The sequence below is a fragment of the Myodes glareolus genome, chromosome 11 (assembly GCF_982192425.1).
Source record: "Myodes glareolus chromosome 11, mMyoGla1.1, whole genome shotgun sequence".
Lineage (NCBI taxonomy): Eukaryota > Metazoa > Chordata > Mammalia > Rodentia > Cricetidae > Myodes > Myodes glareolus.
In genome coordinates this window covers 39792061-39813071 of record NC_142036.1, presented here as the reverse complement: position 1 = coordinate 39813071, position 21011 = coordinate 39792061, and the positions used below count along the sequence as shown (strand labels likewise).

Sequence of the window (21011 nt, the reverse complement as noted above, 5' to 3'; positions counted from 1 at the left end):
GTCACAGATGGGCAGGCCCCACACCCCCTTGTGCACATTTGGAGGGGGGAAGTGGGGCCCACCAGGAAAGCCCACGGGGAGTGGCAGTAAACTCTGAGCAGAAGTGCAGTTCCTCGGGGCTTGAGGATGCTGGGCTGAGTTGACAGGGTCCAAATGCTGAAGTTGTGGAGGGGACGCGGACTTGGGGAAGACCCCGTCCCGAGCCCCTACACAGCATGGTCATTTTCAGCAACTCCTGAATATTCATCTCAGGCTGGACCCCACAGCCGAGGAGAGCCAACAGTGAGCTGCTGACTGGCTCCCTCAAAAACTGTCACTCTGCGGATGGCACAGACGACAGCCAGCTTCTCTGTCCCTCGGCCAGACTGTGCAGCCTCATAGCCAGGGAGCCCCACCCCCATGCTGTACTGATTGTGGGAGAACGGGAAAAGAAAGCTAGATTTCCAATAGCATTAGAAATGGAATCTCAGGGAATTCCAAGTCTTATGGTTTTTTTGGGTTTTTTTTTTGTTTTTTTTGTTTGTTTGTTTGTTTTGTTTTTTGTTTTTTTTTTTTAGCAGGACCGGGAGATAGACTCTAAGCTCAGAAGGGGCCCCTTCAGGTACAGGGCTTGCTGAATGTGTCTCATTATTTGGGGCCTGGTGCATGTGTGTCTTGTTCAGTTCCTGTTGGCAATTTCTCCTTATTTCTTAGCCCTCTTCACCATTCCCCTTCTCTGCCTGTCTTTCTCTCTGTTTTCTTTTCTGTGTCTCCCTGGTTGCTCACTCTCATTTTCTGGGTACGGAGAATCTGAAAGTCTACAGCTGGAAGTAGTGATGAAGACATTTACGTACTCTGGCTTAGCCTGACTAGAGCAGTCACAGCGTCTAAATAATGAATAGACTGGAAGTGGCGGGAGTCTTCCCAGCTGTTCATGGAATGACTTGGTACCTCTTTTGGAACTAAAATTGCATCTAGCCCACGGAAACCCAAGCCTCCCCTTTGGAATGGTTTTCTTTGCTGTATATCTGCAGTTGGTTTAAGCTCCCAGGACTGCCTCACCCTGTGTGGCCTTTCTTCTTGCTCCACCATTTTTTTCCTTTGCTCTGGTTGATTAAAACAAAAGTCCTAAACAAGCCAGGGAGAGTCTTTTGGAGAAAATGTGCCTTTCTCCCAATGGATGCTTTTTTGGCAACTTAAGCAGGCTCCCCTAATGAAGTGGCAGGCCCATCTCTTGGTTCTCCTGTTTGTGTGACATGGTTAGAGTGGTCTCTTATCGCTGCACATGTGTGTAGTATGTCTGGAGAGTTCAGAGAGGGAACTCCCAAAGCTAGCAAGAGAAAGTGATACCAGTAAGCTAATGTCACCGTGGGCCTGAAAAATGGCAACCTTGATCTCTGACAGTGTCAGGAGCCGGCTTCTGTAACTGGACTCAAGTGTCCTCCAGAGGCAAGCGGCTGGGCTCCTGACTGGGACAGCGCATGTGCAGATCTACTTCATGAACGGGTGTCCCTTGTACTGGGAACACTGTCCTTTCTGTCTCAGACTGTGCCAAGCCCTTTGGTTCCACTCTCATCTGCCCTCCTAGAAGGCTTCTCCAAGGGCTGAGGGGTTCTGCTCATTCTTTACACTTCTCTGTGGAGATCCACCTCAAGGCCCCTTCCCTGGTGGCTACAGCAGAGTCACTGTAACTCAAGGTGAAACACGGGTACCAGAGTCCATCAGGGATAAGGCCTGTGACTCAGACACGGATCACGCTCCGTGTTTGACTGTCTGAGTGCCCGTGAAACCACGGCGTACAGTGCCAGGGCTGGCATCTGGAAGCTGACTGAGCGGTCAGTGGGCAAGTGGACAGGAGCCCTGTTCCTGCTGTGGACAGTGATGAGGCCACCTCCCCTTGCAGATATTCCCGTGATCCCCGATCTGGAAGATGTACAGGAGGAAGACTTTGTGCTGCAGGTGGCGTCCCCTCCGAGGTAGGTAAATCGAGGTGTGGGATTGGCGAGGAAGCCCAGAACATGTACATTGACATACTCCAAATGTCATCTGCAGTGGGCCTTTCTGGGTTTTTTTGGCAAGGGGTTCCATTCTGTTCTTCGTATTGTGCTAGAACGTTCTGTCTGCACACACGGTTCTAGAGATGGAAACCCGGAAGCTCCCCTGCAGCCAACACTGCGTGTGACTCTTTCACTCCCTTTCCTTCAGCATCCAGGTAAACCGAGTGATGACCTACCGTGACCTGGACAATGACCTCATGAAGTACTCAGCCTTTCAGACTTTGGTGAGTGGATCCACTTCTGCCCAGAGTGGTCAGGTCCAGGGCGCCTCCATGGAGATTCCTCCAGAGCTGTACACGCTTCTTCCACATTCCAAGGCTGCCTAAAATGCTGGAGGTAACTCCTTGGCCATCTCAAAACATAGCTGGACCCTCCACGGGCCGTCAATCCCTGTCCCAGGCTCCCGGCTGTCTCTAGTCACACTGTTGGCACACAGTGACCGCCTGATGGCCGCCCTGTCGCTGTCTGCCCTTGTGGAATGCTCTGTCCTCTTGGTGTTGCTCTTTCCCAGCGAGTCCAGCGTGGAGGATGCCACAGCCTCCCCTCCTTTTCCAGTGACCATACCATTCACTTGGGGTTTTGGTGTTTTTCTAGGGTCTCGGTTTGGGGAGTTCTGTCATACGCAAGCTCCTCTCCTTAGTTGTAAAAGTAATGCTGAAGCCCTAGAGGGTCCAGCCTGACTTTTCATGCATTTGCAGGATGGAGAAATTGACCTGAAGCTCCTCACCAAAGTGCTGGCGCCAGAGCATGAAGTAAGAGAGGTACAGTACTCACCCCAGTCCTGTGCCTTGATGTTCCTCCAGCCAGGGAGCCCCCCAGCTTAGCCTGTGCCTCCCGGGGCCTGGATAGGGTGGGGGAAGTTGGTCCCACATTGGAGGGAAGGCTTTTCTTTCTCTTACCTAGCCATCTTCATCTTGGCAGGATGATGTAGGCTGGGACTGGGACCATCTGTACACTGAGGTGTCATCAGAGCTTCTGACGGAGTGGGACCTGCAGCGGGCAGAGAAGGAGGACCCTGTGGGACCGTCTAGGTACACCTGACCCGGAACATCCCTGTGCATTCGGACAAATGCAGGAAGTCTAAAACCAGGGGAGCTTGCGAGCAACTTAGAATTTTGATACTGAATATTTTGTAATAAAATATTTATTTTCAGTAGGCCACAGTGGATCACTCCAATCACTCCAGTTCAATAAATGGTTTTATTCTGTGAGCATTTCAGCATTTCCTCCACTCTGTCCAACACCTTCTTGGACTCTTAGACTCATGACTGATGAAAGGCAACATTTCTCTCCTCTCTCTCTCTCTCTCTCTCTCTCTCTCTCTCTCTCTCTCTCTCTCTTTCTCTCTCATTGTTGCTGCTATCTACCCAGATTCCCCTTGAACTTCTGATGCTCCAATACCGCAGTCTCCCCAAATGCTGGAATTACAGGAGGCAGAAAGGTGACTTTTAAACAATCAGATAAGGACTCTAAATGCTCCACAGAGTTGAAGCTCAAGAGGAAAAGTTTAAGAGGGAGGGAGGATGGCTGTTCCTAGAAACAGTTGCCTCTTCTCAGGGCACCTCAGCAGCTGCCATCAGGTGCGCTGTACCTGCTGTACCCTCCGGGAGCAGCAAGCAGTGGGTGCAAAGGTCAGAATATGATGGCCGGATGGGTGGCTCTTGAGACCACACTCTCCTGTCTTCCTCCTGTCTGAGGGTCCCCAAAGCCTCCTAGCTGGTTCACACTGGGAGGTTCCATCCTAGCACCCCTGAGGAACCCCAGAAGCACTCTGTTTGGGAGCATTCAGGAGCCTCTGGCTGTCTTGGCACCCCGCTGCTGGTCTGCCCTGTTCCCCAGCTTCACTAGCTGATCCAGAATGTGCCGAGGTGGGCACAGAGTTTCCACTCACCTCCTACACAGCCTCCTGTTTTTTATTTTTCCCTTCCCCCCCCCCCCGAGACATTTTGTGGGGGACTGGGGGAGTCTTTCTCTGCCGCCTGTACTGGCCAGGCAGGCCCAGGAAGGCTGCCTAGCTAGCCAAGGCCCCTTCTCTGGCCAGGGAGCGGGAGGCTGAGTGCTGTGCCTTCCTGCTTGCAATGTTCTTCATTAAAATTCAGAAAAACAAAGAGGCTCAACACATCAAAAACCCACTGGGGGGGCTGTTTTTTGTGTGACTACAGTGCCCTTCCCTGGTGAGCTACTGGGCTCCATTTCTGCGGAGTGGATGCTTGTCGGTTAATTATAAACTCAGGGACTTAGTGGCTTTGGGGTCCTGTTGCCTCCTGTTTCAGAGTCGCACTAGACGGGCCTTCTTTGGAATAATTCCCATGGCCACGGAGAAGTTTTCATCCGGGCTGGCTTTTCTTGAGCCTACATCTTTCTGAAACCCAAAGGACAAAGGCTGCATTCTAGTCCCTTAATTACTAGCGAACTCCATCGCGGCCTCCAGGCTCTTAACAACCTTGGAGGGCTTCAACTGGCCCGAGCTAATGGCTAGGGTTTGGCTCCTTTCTTCTCCCTGCAATAGCAGCGAATTCCAACCCACACCGAGCGCTCAAGTGTGCTAGCCGGAGCTCTCAGCACATGTGTACAGTTCCCCCGCGATCCATCCCACAGCTGCTGGGACACAGAGAAACATGCTTCGCCCATGTGCCTGCCGGATGCTGGCGGCTCAGAGACGTGAAGAGATTGTCCAGGGTCATCCAGGACTGAGCGAGTGACAGTTCCACCGCGTACATGGCTCCTGTGTTTTTCTCCTTCCTAGGTTGCCTTCAGCTTGCAAAAGTAGTCTGTCCTGCTCCCTGTGTCCTTACAGTTAGTTTTGCACCTGTCCCCTGCCCTACACAACTTCTCATCCGCTGTGACTCCTTAGGTTTGCAGTTTCTGGACATTGCCTATACGTGTGATCAGAATATGTTGATTTTTGAATCTCGTGGCTTCCATGGAGAAACATTTGCCTAATCTCTATTGCTACGTGGTGTTTTTCTCCACTATCTTTGTTTGGTTTGGTTTTTCATTGATCACTGGTGGATAGTTGAGTGGCTTCCAGTTGGGGACTGAACTCTGCACCCAAGGCTTTATGTGGACAAAGGCCATCAGTTTTCTTAGGTGGATCCCAGGGAGTGAGGTTGCTGGATCATTCATGGTTATGTGACACACAGACGTCCCCAGAGGATTGGTTTGCTGCTGTTGTTTTTCCAGTGCTTAAGGGCATTGGTCTTAATTCTTAGTCTTTTTTGTGTCTCCTTGAGTCTTTCGAAGGTGGCTGTTGGCATCTTTAGGAAGCATTCTCCGTCTCTCTTTTTCCCCTCTCTCGACACCTCTGTCTGTGGGGACATCTTTCCACTAGCCTGGAAGTGCTTTAGGAATGAGACTGGGAGATGTTTCTGTCAAGCTCCTGTTCCTTTCAGGAACACAGAGCCAAAGGAGGCCTGGCCCTGACCTTGAGATGCTAACGAGGTAGCAGAGACAGAAATCCACAGAAAGCCTGAGAAAGCTTGGGAAAGAATAGAGTAAAGCATGTTTTCTTGGTAGCAGCAATTTCTTGGGTCTGCACTGCCTGCTAGAGGCAAGCAAGACTCTCATCTAAGAAAGGCTTCCTGACTCAGCTTTAGCTGCAAAACCCTGCAGCTCTTTTAAGAGGTCCTGCCGCGAAGCACTTAAACAGTGTTGATGGAAAGCTGAACGCATGCTTTTCGGTTTTCAGCAGTAGCAGGAAAAAAGCTGTGCTGTTTTAAAATGCCGACTTTCTTTAAACAAAAGAAAGTCCTCCCCAACGCAGAACCCCTGAGCTCTGGCTCCAAAGTGTGGCGAGACTGAGGAACTCTGGGAAATAAGAGGCACACTGGTTTGCTTGAGCAGGAGTCAGTAGGTCCCAGCCCATCGAGCCAGCCCATTTCTTATTCTATAGTTTTGCCTGAACACAGCCACTTTCATATGTTGACGTGGGCTCTATGACTGCTTTGGGGCTAAGAGAGCCGAGCTCATGGCAAAGTAGACCATCCAGGCTGTAACGCTTGAGATATATACTATTTAGTCCTTTCCAGGAAGAAGCTGCCAACCCCTCCTGAGAGGAAAAACTTACAATTTACTCTCAAAATTTAGCTGTTTGTTTCAATTCAGAGACTCATTGCAGCAGGCGTGATTTGAGTTAGACGTAAGGAAAGACTAACAGAATGGAGATGGTCTGGCCCCTCAGAGAGAGAGAGAAATTCCCTATGAAAAAGAATTAATGCATTCATTTCAGGAAAATTGGGACAGAATCTGTCTGGGGACAACAAACTGGGGGTGGGGGATGCTGGGCTCCTTTTAAACCCTCTGATGCTATTAGCCTCTAGGAGGCAAATGCCTTCAGCAGCTGGCCCAAGAAAAGTGGGCGGGGTAAGGCGGGGTAAGTGGGCACAGTGTGAGTACCAAGAAGGAGGGGAAATCGAATTTTATTTCGGCATTGGGAGAGGCAGAAAGCAAAGGTGGCTGGGGCAGACAGAGGAAGAGGCTGGTCCTCTGCGGCTGTGCTGGAGCGAATTAATTCACAGCATATGTTCCCAGCATCTGTCACCGGGACCTGGACTGGAGGGGTTAGCAAGAGAGGACCATGCCAGGGTTGAGCATTAGCCCAGAATTCCCAGGCTGCTGGGGCTATTGGCTTCCACGGAGTGAGGGCCAGCCAGCCTGCCCAAGAACATCTGCCACAGCTGCAACCCGCAAGCCTGCCTTGGGGAGAAGAGACAGCCTCTGCTACAGGCTTTCTGCAAGGAAACACCTGGCCGAGGCAAGGCTTGGAGACTTGAGAGAGTCCCATAAAATCTTCTACTGAAGTCCACCCTCCCCAGCAACCCCGGGGTCTGACTGGAGGTGGTACACGAGGAACAGTGAGAGGGGGGTGTAGGGAAGCCCGACCCTAGGTACAGTGGCACAGTGATATTTTTGGAATATCACTTGACTTCCTTTCAAGTGAAGTCCCAGGACCCCTGCTTGCCCTTTGGGCTGCTCGGTGCTAACTGTCGCTGGGGAGATAATAGCCAACTTGGAGGACACAGGCAGGAGGGCGAGCTAACCACACAGACTATGTCAGATCTCTGCTCTGCTGGATCAGATGGGATGACCAGGGCATGTTCTCACACCCCCGCTTCTGTTGGGAGGTTGAAAACACTTCATAAGTCCTGGGGCATTAGGTGCAAACGGGGCCGGTGTGGGCATTTACCCCAAGGTCACAAACTGGAGGTCCACAGGCTGACTCGGATATACAGGACACGTCCATATGATGAACAAGCTTTTTTAAAAAGTGCTCAGTTACCTACAAGCATTTAGAGCTGAAAAGGCTCCTGGGCCCTAGCCCCATCTCCAGCTTATCTCCGACTGGGAGCCAGTGATGCATTTGCTCCGGGGCTGCCATCCCTGTGGTGGTAATGACTTGAACATTGAAGCACAGTTTCTCGGAGCAGTGACACCTCAGAAGGCCCTCGGTCCACCCCGTGTCCACTGTCTGCCTGGGCACTGCCCAAACCTCCTTTGTCTATGCAGTGTTCCCACCCCACAGTTATGCTCCTAACCTGGAACTTGCACCCCATCCCTCCACCCCTTGTCACAGCCAGGCCCTGCCTGGTGCAGAAAGAGACTGTGGAAACTCCGGAGGGTCTGCTGGTGTCCTGCTCTGGCCAGGAACTGACTCCTGTGTCCATTGAGGATACATGAAGGGTTTAGTGGAGCCCGGGGGAAGGTGCATTTCTAGACAAAATAACAAGAGCCTCAGCTATTGGCCCTCCCAATGCTATTTACTAAACCTTGCCCTCAAGCCAAGAGCCTCTGCTCAGGAAGTCTCTGGCCTACATGAGAACGTAGAGGGTTTTTTTTATGCACCCCAGTCCTTTTACTGAGCCTCCTTCGGGCTGGAGAACATGCCTGCCCATACATGAGCTCAAGACAGGGTATAATATAGCCTTTCTCCAAGGAGGACCATGCGCAAGGAGCGTGGTTAGTGTGGCCTCCACCAGCCTTGCCTTTAGGGTCTGCCTCAGCTTCCAGTGGTACTTGGCTGCTTACTGGACATGGCAACAGCACAAGGCTTGCGGCTTCCCTCCAGCAAGGGACTCTCACCATCTTAGCGGCAGAGCTCCCCATTGAGCTGCCCAGTCCCTTCTCAAAGCTAGACTACCTCTGAAGGCTTGTTTCCCCTCCCTCCTCCACTTCCTCCTAGCTCTCTAATTATGGTGGTCCCCCGAAGTCTCCTTCACTCCTGCCTCCTCTCCCATTTATTGCTCATGAGTGTGAGATGCAATAAATCTTTGCTATTTCTAACTCAGCTTGAAGGAGGAAGAGGCAGGCCTCAGGTGGTCCTGCTAGGGCAGGACCAAGACCCCAGAACAGGCAGGCACGGGAGGTGTGAGCAGTGGCCTCTTCTCCAAAGCTATGTATGGGTCCAGCGGCTTGGCTGCTTGTGGGTGGGATTGCAGGAGGCAGGGCAGAAACACTAGATCCTCACTGAGGATGGTGGTGGGTACCAAAATGGTTCAAAAGGAGGAACTGAATTCCCACCACAGGCATTTAGTAAAAGAGGCTGGTCTCCTAGCAGGAGAAGGAAACCCTCAACTCTCTGCTGAGGTAGGATACGGTAAGCACCTGTTGGCGACTCTCTGGACAAGTAAAGGGGTTGTGGAGTTAGTTACACTAGGCCAGTCAGGAGGCATGAATTCACCTCCAGTGATGGAAGTGACCCTGGATCAGGGTGTCCCCTCTGGGAGTGGTGGAAGGGATAAAGACTTAACAATTGTACCCCTCAGGCCTTGCCATAGCTCAGTAGGCAGAACAGAACTGCTCCCACTCTGTCAGACAATGAAAGCTCCCCTGCCCCACAACCCGAGATAGGTTTTCTCTGTGTAGCAGCCCTGGCTGTCATGAAACTTGCTCTGTAGACCAGATCTGCCTGCCTCTGCCGCCCAAGTGCTGGAATTGAAGGCGTGTGCCACCACCGCCTGGCCCAATGAAAGCTTCTGAGGGCAGCTGATAGGCCAGCCTCCTTCTAATAGGATTTTGGGAGCTGGCTCTCACAGCATTAGGGATGAAGGCCGAGGAGCAAAAGTGAAAGGAAAATTGTCCTCACTGAGTGCAGGCGAGGCAGGCAAAGGAGAAGGTGCCCAGCAGGATGCAAAGCCAAAGCTACAGACCATGCTTAGGTAGAGATCAGAGAGGAGCCCCAAACCTTAAGGGATGTAGGCAGGTTGACTTGAGGGACAGCAAGAAATTTGGAGTGGAGGGAATATTCCCTGTCTTGGTTGTAGTGTCTGTAGCACGAATTCTAATTGTTCTTAATAATGAAACTTAGAGTCAGCTGTCAGGGGGTGAAAGCTGAATATCAGAGAAGCAGAGTGGCAGCCACGAGAGTTCTTACCTCTACCAACGCTCAGACCGAATGTGTTTTCCTGACTCTACGAATCCTCAGACTGCATCTCTGAGCTCCTATCTCCTCCTGCCTTGTATTCCTCTCTCCACTCAGCCGTATCACTCCTGTCTCCACCTCCCTAGTGCTGGGATCAAAGGGATCAAAGGTGTGTGCCCGGCCTCTATCTTAGCTTAGCTCTGCACTCTGATCTTCAGGCAAGTTTTATTTGTTAGATTGCAAGCAAAATATCACTACTGGTGCCCGTCTCATTTGTAAAGAAGGTAAGTTTTGTGGCATCTAAATTACTCCTCAGTGACTCAGACTTGGTTCTCTCCCACAAGCTCCCTTAGAAAGGTGACTGAAGATTTCCCCAGGTCTTCCCGGGCTTTCCTGAATCTGAGCTCTGGGTCAGGAGGCAAAGGGGCCCTGTTATGCCGTCTAATCTGCTGACCCCGAGACCAAGGTGCTGCCGTACCCACGTTAGTTCTTCACGGTTACCTTCAGTGTGATTTGCCACTCTGCAGTCTGGAAAGGAAAAAGCAGCAATTTTAACCACTGGAGAAAGCAGATAGCCCAACCTGCAGTAGAACCTCGGGCCTCAGGGAACCAGCTCTGACATTCTCCAGCAAGCGCTGGCTTGTCCAGCACAGGGTAAGGAGGGACACAGGGAAACTGGAAGGACTGAAACAGTTTTGTAAGGGTAGCACCTGAAGAGGGCAGGCGCCACTGCACACTATCTTACCTCAGAGTTCTTCCCCAGAGAGGCCTCCAACAAGGCCCTGAAATGACAAGTGGGTATTTCTACTTACTCTAAGCCTCCTCTGGGGTACAGAGGTCACAGAGAGAACACAGCTCTCTAGGCTGTTCCTAGGGCAGTGGGGGGCTGAGGAGGGATAGGAGCAAGGCCATATCAGCAAGTACATAGAGGTCCATGTTAGAGACAGAGGGCCCTGGCTTGCAGAGCTGGACCAGGTGGCCTCTAGGGGTAGGAAGGGTGCTGTATTTGACCTTAGAAAGAAAATTGAGAATGGACGTCCCTGTGAGCCTTTGGCACTTTTGTTTTGTTGTTTGGTCCCCCCCCCCCTCTGTCTCTCTTTCTTTGTTGCTCTTTCTGCTTTCTGTCTCTTTCTCTCTGTCTCATGGGTGTCTCAACTCACTGTGTACCCAAGGATGACCTTGAACTCTTGGTCCTCCTGCCTTTCCCTCCCAAGTGCTGGGACTCTAGGTCTTTTTTTTTTTTTTTTTGTGGTGTTGGGGTTATACCCAAAGCTTCGTGGGTGTGAGGTAATCACCCTACCAGCGAGCTCCCACCCAGACCCCATGGCCCAGTGGTTTTTAGCATACACCTGGAGAGTACTCGTGACCAGGTGCTCTAATAGACTTCTTTCCTGGTTAAGGCTAAGATCAAGGACCCTGCGGTGCCCTCGGAAGCTGGGCCCCCGTGTTCATATAACTCATCTCCAATCACACTGAGAACTGGAGTTTCCTAAGTGTTTGCCGGTTACCACGCAACATTCTCCATGTCCCTCATCTCTCTCAGCTCTCTCAGTGACATGATGTCATAGTCACCTCTGAGGGGCAGGTAACTGAGGCTTGAGCCCAGGCCTTCCTCAGTTTGTCCTCAAGGCATTCTGGATGGGGAGGGCAGCGGCCACGCCTCCTGTGCCGCGTACCTGTTAGTGTCCTGTTCCTTCTTCTTCCTGACAGGTTGCCATGAGGGTCGGCCGTCCTCGAGGCTCTCCTTCAGTAAGTAATACGTGGCCACATGTGTAGGTCATATTATACATGGCCAATGCGGGATGGTTCTGCTCCTTGCAGCCTCTGCCTATTGATGCCACCTTAATGGGAGCACTGGATGCAGACAGAGGAGTCCTGCCTTTGAGCCAAGGACGTCAGGTTTTCTTACGATCTGCATTAAGTGGCCATTTAACATGTCTTCTTAGCAATAGAAGAAAACGTCAACACTCAGAGGCAGGATTGCTGCAGGCACAGACCACCCATGTCAGAAGCCCCTACAGAACCCCCCTAAATATGCAGACTCCTAGAGGCTGGGTACAAGGAAGATGGCTGGTAGGCCCTGGATGAGCTGCTTCTCAAAGCCAGGATCAAGAAACTCTGTTGGAGGCAGAGATTGCAAAACTCCTGACTCACAGTAAAGGTAAAATGTGGCCTCCTGTGGAAAGACCCAGCCACACAGTTACTTCTAGAAGCAATAACTACAGGAGGCGGTCACGGTAAAGGTAAAATGTGGCCTCCTGTGGAAAGACCCAGCCACACAGTTACTTCTAAAAGCAATAACTATAGGAGGCGGCGTGGGCCTTGCTGGGCTCGTGAGGCCCCTCCAGTGTCTTCTTAACCTTCTAACACAGGTTTCAGGGACATTTTGAGTTGATGACCTCTGATTAGAGGAGATGACAATGTTTGTGTCTGCCAGTGCCAATGCCAGTGCCCGGAACAGGAGAGGGTAGATAGTTCCGATGCTTGCTTCCTTCCTGCACACAGGTGGCATTGCCTGGCATTGCTGAGCTTGTGAGAGGCATTGTCTCTCCCCACTCTGCCGCTGTCTGTCATTTGGCAGCTGCTGCCACACACACTGTTAGGACGATGGAAACATGAAATGGGATCCCAGCTCCAGGTTGACTACCCTGCCTGGTACAGTTCACAGACCACCTGCCTTTTATGTTCCAGGAGGGCCTTACAAAATGCAGGCACCTGGCCTCCACTGGATACTTTGGGAATCTCGGGGGCAGAGTCTGGGAATGAGCACTTTGGAAAGAGTGGGGTCAGGGGACTAATTGAGCCTCTGAACAAGTCGGCTTTCTGAAAGCAGGTGCCCAGGGAGCCCTCACTCTCTGCACCCCTCTCCCATCATCCCCTGGGACTGTGGGCACCTGGGGAGGAGGGTTGCCTTCTGTCAGATTCCATCTCCTGTCACTTTCAGGGCCAGTTCATTAGTCCTTTATTATTCCCATTCTCCTGCTTATCATTATTAATGATCACGCTCCACAGGCCAGGGTGCTGACAGCTCTCCCTTGCCTGTTCTTTCTGTCCGTCCTACCCCTGCCTGCTTATCTAGCATTGACCTGATCTTTTCCCCCCATTTAATTAAGCAGCGCTGGTCAGCCCACTGCTCACAGGTGGAGAGGGAACTAACATCTCTCCTGCCAGGCCTTGGAGTGATGGTCCTACAGTCTGGGCATCCACTTCTCAAATGGGTATCAGCACAAGGCAATGAGTTCCAGGCTGGGTTGCATAGTGAGATGCTAGTCAAAAAAAAAAAAAAAAAAAAGACTAAGATTCTTAAGACTGGGACCATGGGACTACAGAGCATGACATCAAGGGTGGTAGGGTGGTCTCTTTGTGTGTGGCTCTAGCACCTATATAGGTCAGATGCCAACAAGTGGACTTTCAAGTTGAGATTTGGAGAATAGCAAGAGAGCCACCCAGCATAGACTATCACCTTGGCAGCTTGTCCCTCCTCTGCAGACCCCAGGGTGATTGGCACATCCATTTCTAGTGCCATATGAGATAAAATGGGAGGTCAGAGGCCCAGATTCATAATTCAGAGGCTTATGGGAGAAGTGCCACAAATAGGAGGGCATGATTGATTAGACCCAAAAAGCCGTTGCTGGCACAGCCTAAGGACAGGCCCCATTTGGGCCTCACAGGAAGTCCCCCACCTTCAGGATAGCAACAGAAGTTGGGTGGACACTCACTTCCTGCTTCTCCCATTTGTTGTGCATTCATTTCTCCCCAAGCCCTGTCCTAAACTCACAAATAGCTTGATTTCACCTTGCAACAACTCTACAAGGTGGCATTATCACCTCCCCTCTGCAGATGAGGACACCAAAGCAATGGGAGGCCTAGTAGCTTGTCTAGTCTCTAGTGAATGAGAAAACCACATGTGTCTGGGGCTAGGAAACACTGCTTCCGTGGGGCTCTGGATACAAAGGACTAGGAACCCTGCAGGAGAGCTGATGCAGGTGGGCATAGCAGATCCTGGGGGAGGTCCTGATGCAGGAGGGCATAACAGGCGGAGCAGGGTGCATGTGCACCTGGGTATTGCAGCAAAATGTACAGATACCCGAGCGCCAGCCAAGGATGGACGCATTCATAGCAATTAAAATGTTTTGCCTGGGAGCTGTTTAGAGCTTCTGTGTGTGTGTGGAGTTTTCTGACTTCAAGGTGTTGACAGGCCCTCTAAATGGTTTTGTGTTTTAATTGCAGCAAATGATGGCGGGGCCATTAGCTTTCCGCCTCTCTGCAGTTGTTTCTGAACCCTTCCGTCCTCCTCCTTCTATTTATTCTGTTTAATTCAGTCAGGTAGCTCCGGGGCAGTGGAGATCAATACTTCCCTTTGATAGCACAGAGTCAGGTTTGAAACCTAGAGATAAAACTGACACATTTTGTATAAATTTAATTAAAAATGCACCTTTAGTGGCTTGTTGCGGGCACAAAGCCCAGTGTCTATCTCTCTATCTGCCTCTCTCCCTTTCTCTCTGCCTCTCCCCTGGCCTCCCTCTCCTGTTCGTTATTTTCTTGTTCCTAACAGGGAGATCTCAGAATCTACCTTACCCCAGAGTCTCATCTCATAATTTTGGACTTGAAACTTCTGTGCTGAGGGATGCTGAAGGAAGCCGAAGGAATCCTAAACAGATCAGCTGGGGCCTCTTTTTTTTTTTTCCCGGGTAGGCTGGGGAGCGGGATTGGGGGACTGGGTCTGCTTTTCTGTTTAAAACCTTCTTTGGTGTCCACAGCTTGTAGGCTCCAGGACCCATCTGGGCTGGAACCCACTGCTCCAGCCTAGATGTCTTTTCTCGGGGTGTGTGCCCCTCTTTCTGGGAACCTCGGGGCTGAAGTACACATTTGTCTGTGTTTTCTAATCGCTCCTCGCAGCCTTCCCGCCGCCTCTCCCCACCTAGCTCCACTCAATCCCATTCGGTTTTCCTCATTTTTCACTTGAGTGGGTTTCCTATCCCCGACTCTGCTCTGGCCTCACTCTGCTCAACACCAATAAAACACACTCAACACAGGTAGAACAAGGTGCCCGGGCTTGGCGTGACAAATGACTCACCCGGCCCTGGCTAAGCGGGGCTGTAAATCGCCTTCCGTGCCAGCCCATCTGGGCTTGGGCCTGTTGCCCGTAGTCTGTTGGTGGGGCCACTGGCTCTAAATCTGGGCAGCCTCAAGACCCTCCTTGGGGAACCTGGATGCCTGAAAGGAGCAGGGGGGTGGGGTGGATTACAGGGCCATGTACACCTAATGGCTCTTGCCTGCTTGTGTATATTAATTTGGTGGACTGTAACTCCAGCAGCTGGCATTGAAGGCACACCTACTGTGTGCCAGGCACTGTGCTTGAGGCTTCACACTGAGTTTGAGTTGTCTCAGCATCCCTCTGAGGTCAAAATACAAGTGCCTCAATGTCACAGATGGCCCTGATGAAGGCTCAACAAGGTCATATGCTTGCTCAGAGTCAAGTAGGATGGACGGACACTACCCCCTACCCTGGGGCTATAAAGCCTGGGGTTTCATTCCACGTCCCATGTGGGTGACACCAGTCTAGACACAGCAAGAAGTAAGATGTCATATCACCTCTCAGTGTTACTAATTCAGTGCTCTGGGTACCAGGTCATTGGGAAAAGCCGGCAGGTACATTCACACTGGGTTCCTTCCTAGATCCCCGAAACGACTCCCATCCGGCCCCACAGCCCAAGCACAAGGCAGACCTCTTGTGGCTCTCTCTCCCAATAGCCTGTGCTCCTGAACTCTCTGGAGCAGCTGTCAGGGTACCTACATTCAGAGAAGCAGAGAGGGTGAGGAGGATCCCCAGATCTTTACGTGGGTGTGGCACTCAGGACTCTCGTTACCGACTCTGCCAGCATCGGCCCCTCGGTGATCCAGCAAGGGTGTAACTTTGATGGCTGCAAGTGCAAGCTCAGCCTGAAGAGGCAGACACCACAAGTCAGAGCCCCCTGACTTCCTCTCCCAGCCTCTTTCCTCGCCGGCAATTACAAACACCAGCCGCTTTCTGTGGGAAATGGCCGAGATAATTGAAACGGAATTTGGAATCAGGGCCCTGCAGGCAACCCTTGTTGAAAGAAGAAATAAAGATCGTTTGGGTCACGTCTTTTGTAATTTGCGTTTAATAATCGTACCGGGAGGGATACACAAAGCCAGCTCCCCAACCTGCCAGCCACCCTGCCCAGTTTGCTGGGGAGGGAAGAACGAGAACGGAGCCTGGCAGACACAGTCAAGGAGGTGAGGAGGGGCTAAGGGAAGCTCTGTGAAAGGAAAGTTGGCTCCACGCTGGGCTAGCTGGGGCACCCGAGCTACTGGCTAGAAGGCGACTTTGTGGAAAATCTCCCTTGTTGGGTGGCCTCGCCCTCCGTGCATCCCGCTCACCTCCACGAAACGTGACTGCATGCGCAGCAAGAGCCCCTTAGAGACAGGGTTGTAGTGGCTTTCTCTTTCAGTCACTGTACCTGTCACTCACACCAGCTGTGGAGTGGGGCAAGGGGCTGCCCATCAGTGTGGTAGACAGTGAGATGTACCACAACTTCCTGCCTGTGGGTTTGTGGCCCTTCAAAGGCACCTGGTGCCTGGCGTAGGGGTACACACCTGTAATTCCAACACCGTAGCTCCAGTCTGAGCTAGGAGGGTCGCCCTTGGCTTCAAGGCCAGGCTTGAATAAATAGTGAGTTCAAGGTCAGCCTGGGCTACCTAGAGCAAGACTGTCTCTGAAAACCAAGCCAAACTGAAACAAAACTGAGCTCTGGACATCCCAGGCCAACATTTCATCCTCTAAGTTACTTATGCTTTGTGTCCTTAAAGAGTCTGTGGGAATGAGGCTATCCAGGGCTCCCCAGCATTGCTTTATCAGTCAAGGTGGGGCTTCAGTGAGCTGTGAGAAGCCCCGGCTTGGAGTGGATCTGTGGAGTTTGGGCTGAACTCTGTTCCCTCAGAACTCCTGTGTTGAAGCCGCAGCCCCCCATAGCCTGGAGTGTAGCTGGGGGTACCTCTAATGCCTCCAGGACTTTATACAGGCAGTCCGTTTAAAATAAAGTCACGGAGGTGGACCGCACCATATGAGTGCTTGTCCTTATAAGAGCAGGCGACGTAGGGACAGAGACACTGAGGGTGTACTGCCAAAGGAAGGCCGTGTGAGGACACGGCGGGAAGATGACCATCTGCGAGCCCAGACACAGGCCTCTGGAGAGTTCAGAGCTGTCAACAGCTTGATCTTGAACTTCTAGCTCACAGACCTGGGAGAAGATGAGTTTCTGTTGCATAAGCAAAGCCATCTGTGATACTTCATTTGGGCTGGGCAGGGAGATGCTGACCTGGGTGGTCCTCACCTGCAGGGCTCTTCCCTCCCCCCAGACAGATGTGCTCCAAAACCACCGGATAGGAGCTCCAGCTGCTTCCCTCGCTGGCAGGCTGGGTTTTGCCCACACATAGCCCCTCCAAGACTCCCACTATTGTCACCAGGCTCTAGGCCTGGATACTCAGTGGTGCCCAGCCTCTAACTCTTCCCTCTGCTGTAAATACTCTTTCCCCAGGGCAGGCGGGATGGCTCAGTGGGTAAAAGGGCTTGTTAACACAAGCCTAGCGAACCAATTCCAATCTCTGGAGCCTACGTAAAAAAGCTGGATGCGGTGGCATTATCGGTCATCTGCACACTCCCAAGGCAAGCCTGGAGTTCCAGAAGAAACAGAGAGAGCCTGCCTCAACACGGAAGGAGAAAATGGACTCCCCAAAGCTGAACCCTTACCTCCGTAGGCACGCGTTCACACATATGTTATGTATTCACATGCGTGTGTGTGTTCACGTGTGGGCGTGCATGTATGTGTGTGCGTGTGCACACATATAAATATTCTCACTCAAACGTGTAAAACAACACAGAACAGCAAGGGCTATGCGGAGAAACCCCATCTCAAAAAAACAAAACAATACAAAACACGCACGCTACTACAAAAATTTTTAAACAAAATATTCTTTCACACACTATACAAGTATGTGTGTCCTCTAACATGAGTTTAGAACAAGCAGTTACCTGCACCTGGGAACCCTTCCCCATGCATGGACAACCCGGGTGAGCAGTGGGAACCTCTCCTGCCTGCAGACTGTGGAGGGGCCCAGACCTCCAGGAGCAGGGCCTGTGGGCACAGGAACACTGGGCCCTAGCAACGAATCCTGTTCCTGACCACTCACTGTGGGTGGTTTGGACCATCCAAAAGACAGGTAGGGGAGGCAGAGCAGGGAGGGTAGCAGCAAATTGAAGACAGAAGACAAACATCATCCTGGACTTTGCCACCCATGAGGGCTTTGCAGAGCAGGGGAAGTAGGCGCAGACCTGCTCACATTCCTGAGAGGGGCTGCAGTGTTCTCGAATCTTTTCATTTTAGAACCTCCACGCTGGCAGAGGGGGGCGTGAAACATCAGCCACTGTAGAGAGCAGGTAATATGGATCAGAGAGGTTAAGGACTTACTCACAGTTGCACAGCCAAAAAGTGACAGAGCTGTCATTCAAACCCCAGACTCCTATACGCCCTCCTATTCAGGCAGTTCTTTCTAGAACCAAGGTTGGCAGATGACACCGACAAGATCAGGCCTACGGCATATTGTAATGTGGCCTCTGAGATGAGAGAGCATTTCACATTTTTAAATGTGTAAAGGAAGAATGACAAGAAAAGCAACATTTCCTGTCAAGTGAACATTGTATGAAGTAAATGTCAGGGTTCGTGCACAGTTGTGCTGGCACACAGCCATGCTCATTTGCTTGCTGACTGTCTGTCGGCTGTCCTGCTGCAGCGGCAGAACGGACTCTTGTGACAAGGACCGTGTGGTCCTTGATGCCTTTAACGATACCTTTAACGAACACTTTCTAGGCCCTTTCCGAGTGCATTTGCCAACTGTTCCATCCAAACCCTTGGGGAGGGGAGAGGTCTTAGACACCTCTCCTTTCCCACTTTCCCGCACACCCATTTTCCTGGCCCCTGCTCAGCCTCCTCCTCTCCCCTGCCTTGCTCTGGGCAGTCGCTGGGGATGGGAAGCAGGACTTTGCCCTCCTCACTGTACTCATCCTCATTTGTGCCCGAGCCTCAGGAAGCATCCTTGCCAGGTCTTCAGGCTCGGGTACGCATGACCCACAGAATGCACAAGAGACTGGGGGTCCAGAGGGTCCATGTGGCCACCTGGTTGACATGTTGACGACCCAGTTGAAACTTGGGGTTGTCTCATGGTGCTATGTGTTGGGTTTAAGACAGGTTCCAGTCCTGGTTCTGGATACATGGTGGCTTTAGTGTTTCTCATTCAGAAAGTGGCACTCATTGAAGCTTCTACCCATTGGGTCTGGGTGAGCATTCAGGGGTTAAATACTCTCACAGGGCTGGAAGTGGTGCCACCTCGGTGTGTGCTGAGTGTGAGAGAATGATAGTATTATTATTGCATTATATATAATTTATATGTTATATATTTTATATAGTATCATATATATAGCTTACCTTTGGATGGATGTGGCTGAGGATGGAACCCAGAACCTCACACAAGTGCCCCAACCCTGGGTGACACCCCTGGGCTGTGACTATCACTGGAAGTCTGCTCTAGTCAGCTCGTTGCTCCAGACCTACAGGGCAGAAGCAGAGATTTCTACAGTCCTGCCTGATCCCTGAACCCCCAACTGCAGGCTTTCACAGGCCCATCAGCTGCCGCAAAAGGCCGTGGATCATAGACTGGGATCTGTGCCAAGTTCTTGCTCCCAAAGCCTGTGACAGTAAAGGAGGTACTGGAGGGACCAGAGGGTCAAAGCCACAGGTCAAGTGCCCTCTGTCCTGGGTTTGGGGGTGCTATGGAAATAATAAACAGTGAAGAGCAAATGAGTGGGCTGGGTCCCCCCAAAATAACCCAGAGCCAAAAAAAAAAAAAAAGAAAAGAAAAGAAAAAAGAAAGAAAAAGAAAAAGAAAAAAGCTGCAAATGATGAACTGTGTGACAGTCATTTCTATGGATGTTGAGCTTGCAGGACAGCACTGAAGACTGTTTAGGGACAGTCCTGAAGAGCAAAAGCAACACACACGACACACACATGAATGTGTGAGAGTCTTTCACACATTCTCTCTTTCATGTGTGTGTGTTTAGGGGCCTTAGGTATCTTGTCAGAATAATGGAGAGATAGAGAAACATTGAGAGAGATAGAAAAGAAAGATTAATGTATGTAAGGTTCATTTTACAAACTCAGTATAACGTGGCAGGGACACGAGGAGTCCAACATTTTACCCAAAATCCCCAAAGACAGATCAGTCTGGACCAATGACTTTGCAGACAGTGTGTGGGCACACACCTGACATTCCTGTCCCTTCATCTCTGCCCAACCTGCTCCTGGCCTGGGGTTGGTCCCTGCTCCTCTCCTACCCCTGCCTCCTCTCTGTTTCACAGCTCTGTCCCATCTGCTAGCTGTGCCGCTCCTTGCTCTGTAATAGATCCACTCCGAGCCTTGGAGCAACGGGCGTTGGTATCGTTCCTGGTGAGGCTGAGGGGCTTGGAACATGTGTTTCAGAGAGGCAGACACCAGCTGGTTAGGGAGATATTTGCATATTCAACCGAGCTCCCCAGAGCCAAGATGGGGTTGGAAGGAAAGACTGTGGTAGGACTGAGAGGAAGGGAGGGCTCGAGTCGGCTGGAGGTCAGAGGAACAGATTTCAGCTCAGAGAGACAGATGGTTAAAGCAGACAAAGAGGGAGATGGCGAGTCCTGACTGGCACCTGGGGATGTCATCGCACCGCACTGAAAGTGCGGTCTGTCTTCAGAGCACGCTGTGGTTCTCGAGCCTTCCGTTTCTCGGTTCCTCACTCTTGTAGCAGAAAACAGTAGGGTCGTTTCTGTTCTGCAGATGAGGAAACCAAGGCTTGGACAAGTTAGCTGCCTTGTTTGAGGTTACAGGGAAGCTCGTGCATGGACTCTTAAGTCTGGTGCTCTGTTCCGACACTCAGAGTCAGGGAGGTTTGCCAGCTGCCTTGGTCCACCCCACACTATACCCCCACGGGGTGTGTCTTAGCGTTTCTATTGCTGTGAAGAGACACCATGACCGCGGCAACTCTTAGAAAGGAAAACATTCCGCTGAAGTGGTGGCTTACAGTTTCAGAGGTTTAGTCCATTATCATCATGGTAGCGCGCAGGTTGAGGCGGTGCTGGAGAAGGAGTGGCTACATGTTGATAGGCGGGCAATGGGAAGGAGACTGCCTCACTGGGCGTGGCTTGAGCACATAGAGACCTCCGCCTCCACAGTGACAGACTTCCTCCAATGAGACCACGCCTACTCCAATAAGGCCACACCTCCTAATAGTGCCACTCCCTTTGGGGACTATTTTCTTTCAAACCACTACAGTGTACCTCTGTTCACTGAAAATGTCCCCTTCTAGGTTATCAGTGGCCCTCCCACCCCTGTGCCAAGCCTAGAGGTCCCTTTCGTGATCTCTCCTTCCTTGGCTTCTCCCCAGAATTCCATCTAGATGACCACAGAGCTATCCTTCTCCTTGGAGCAGCCACCCTTCTGGTTTCCATGGCAACACCTCTGGGCCTACCTCCCCTCTAGGCCGCCCTGTCTCCGTTCTCTGCTTCC

At 51.5% G+C, this 21011-nt stretch overlaps 1 protein-coding gene and 1 long non-coding RNA gene across 3 annotated transcripts in view; one reads left to right on the top strand and one right to left on the bottom strand.

The window, feature by feature from the left end:
- Ift43 (intraflagellar transport 43) overlaps nt 1-3247 on the top strand; it is a 79430-nt gene extending 76183 nt beyond the window's left edge. For both annotated transcript variants that reach the window (XM_048449252.3, XM_087911613.1), the window contains 4 exons: nt 1883-1955; nt 2185-2260; nt 2735-2797; nt 2958-3247. In XM_048449252.3, the coding sequence (XP_048305209.1) occupies nt 1883-1955; nt 2185-2260; nt 2735-2797; nt 2958-3077 (332 nt within the window). In that variant the 3' untranslated portion in view covers nt 3078-3247. The remainder of the gene's footprint in view (nt 1-1882; nt 1956-2184; nt 2261-2734; nt 2798-2957) is intronic.
- Nucleotides 3248-17281: 14034 nt separating this feature from the next.
- LOC125409912 (uncharacterized) lies at nt 17282-20676 on the bottom strand. The gene is made up of 3 exons (XR_007234921.2): nt 20527-20676; nt 18900-19021; nt 17282-17841 (listed from the first exon to the last, which is right to left on the bottom strand). It is a non-coding gene; the product is annotated as an uncharacterized LOC125409912 (long non-coding RNA).
- Between the last annotated feature and the right edge of the window lie 335 nt (nt 20677-21011).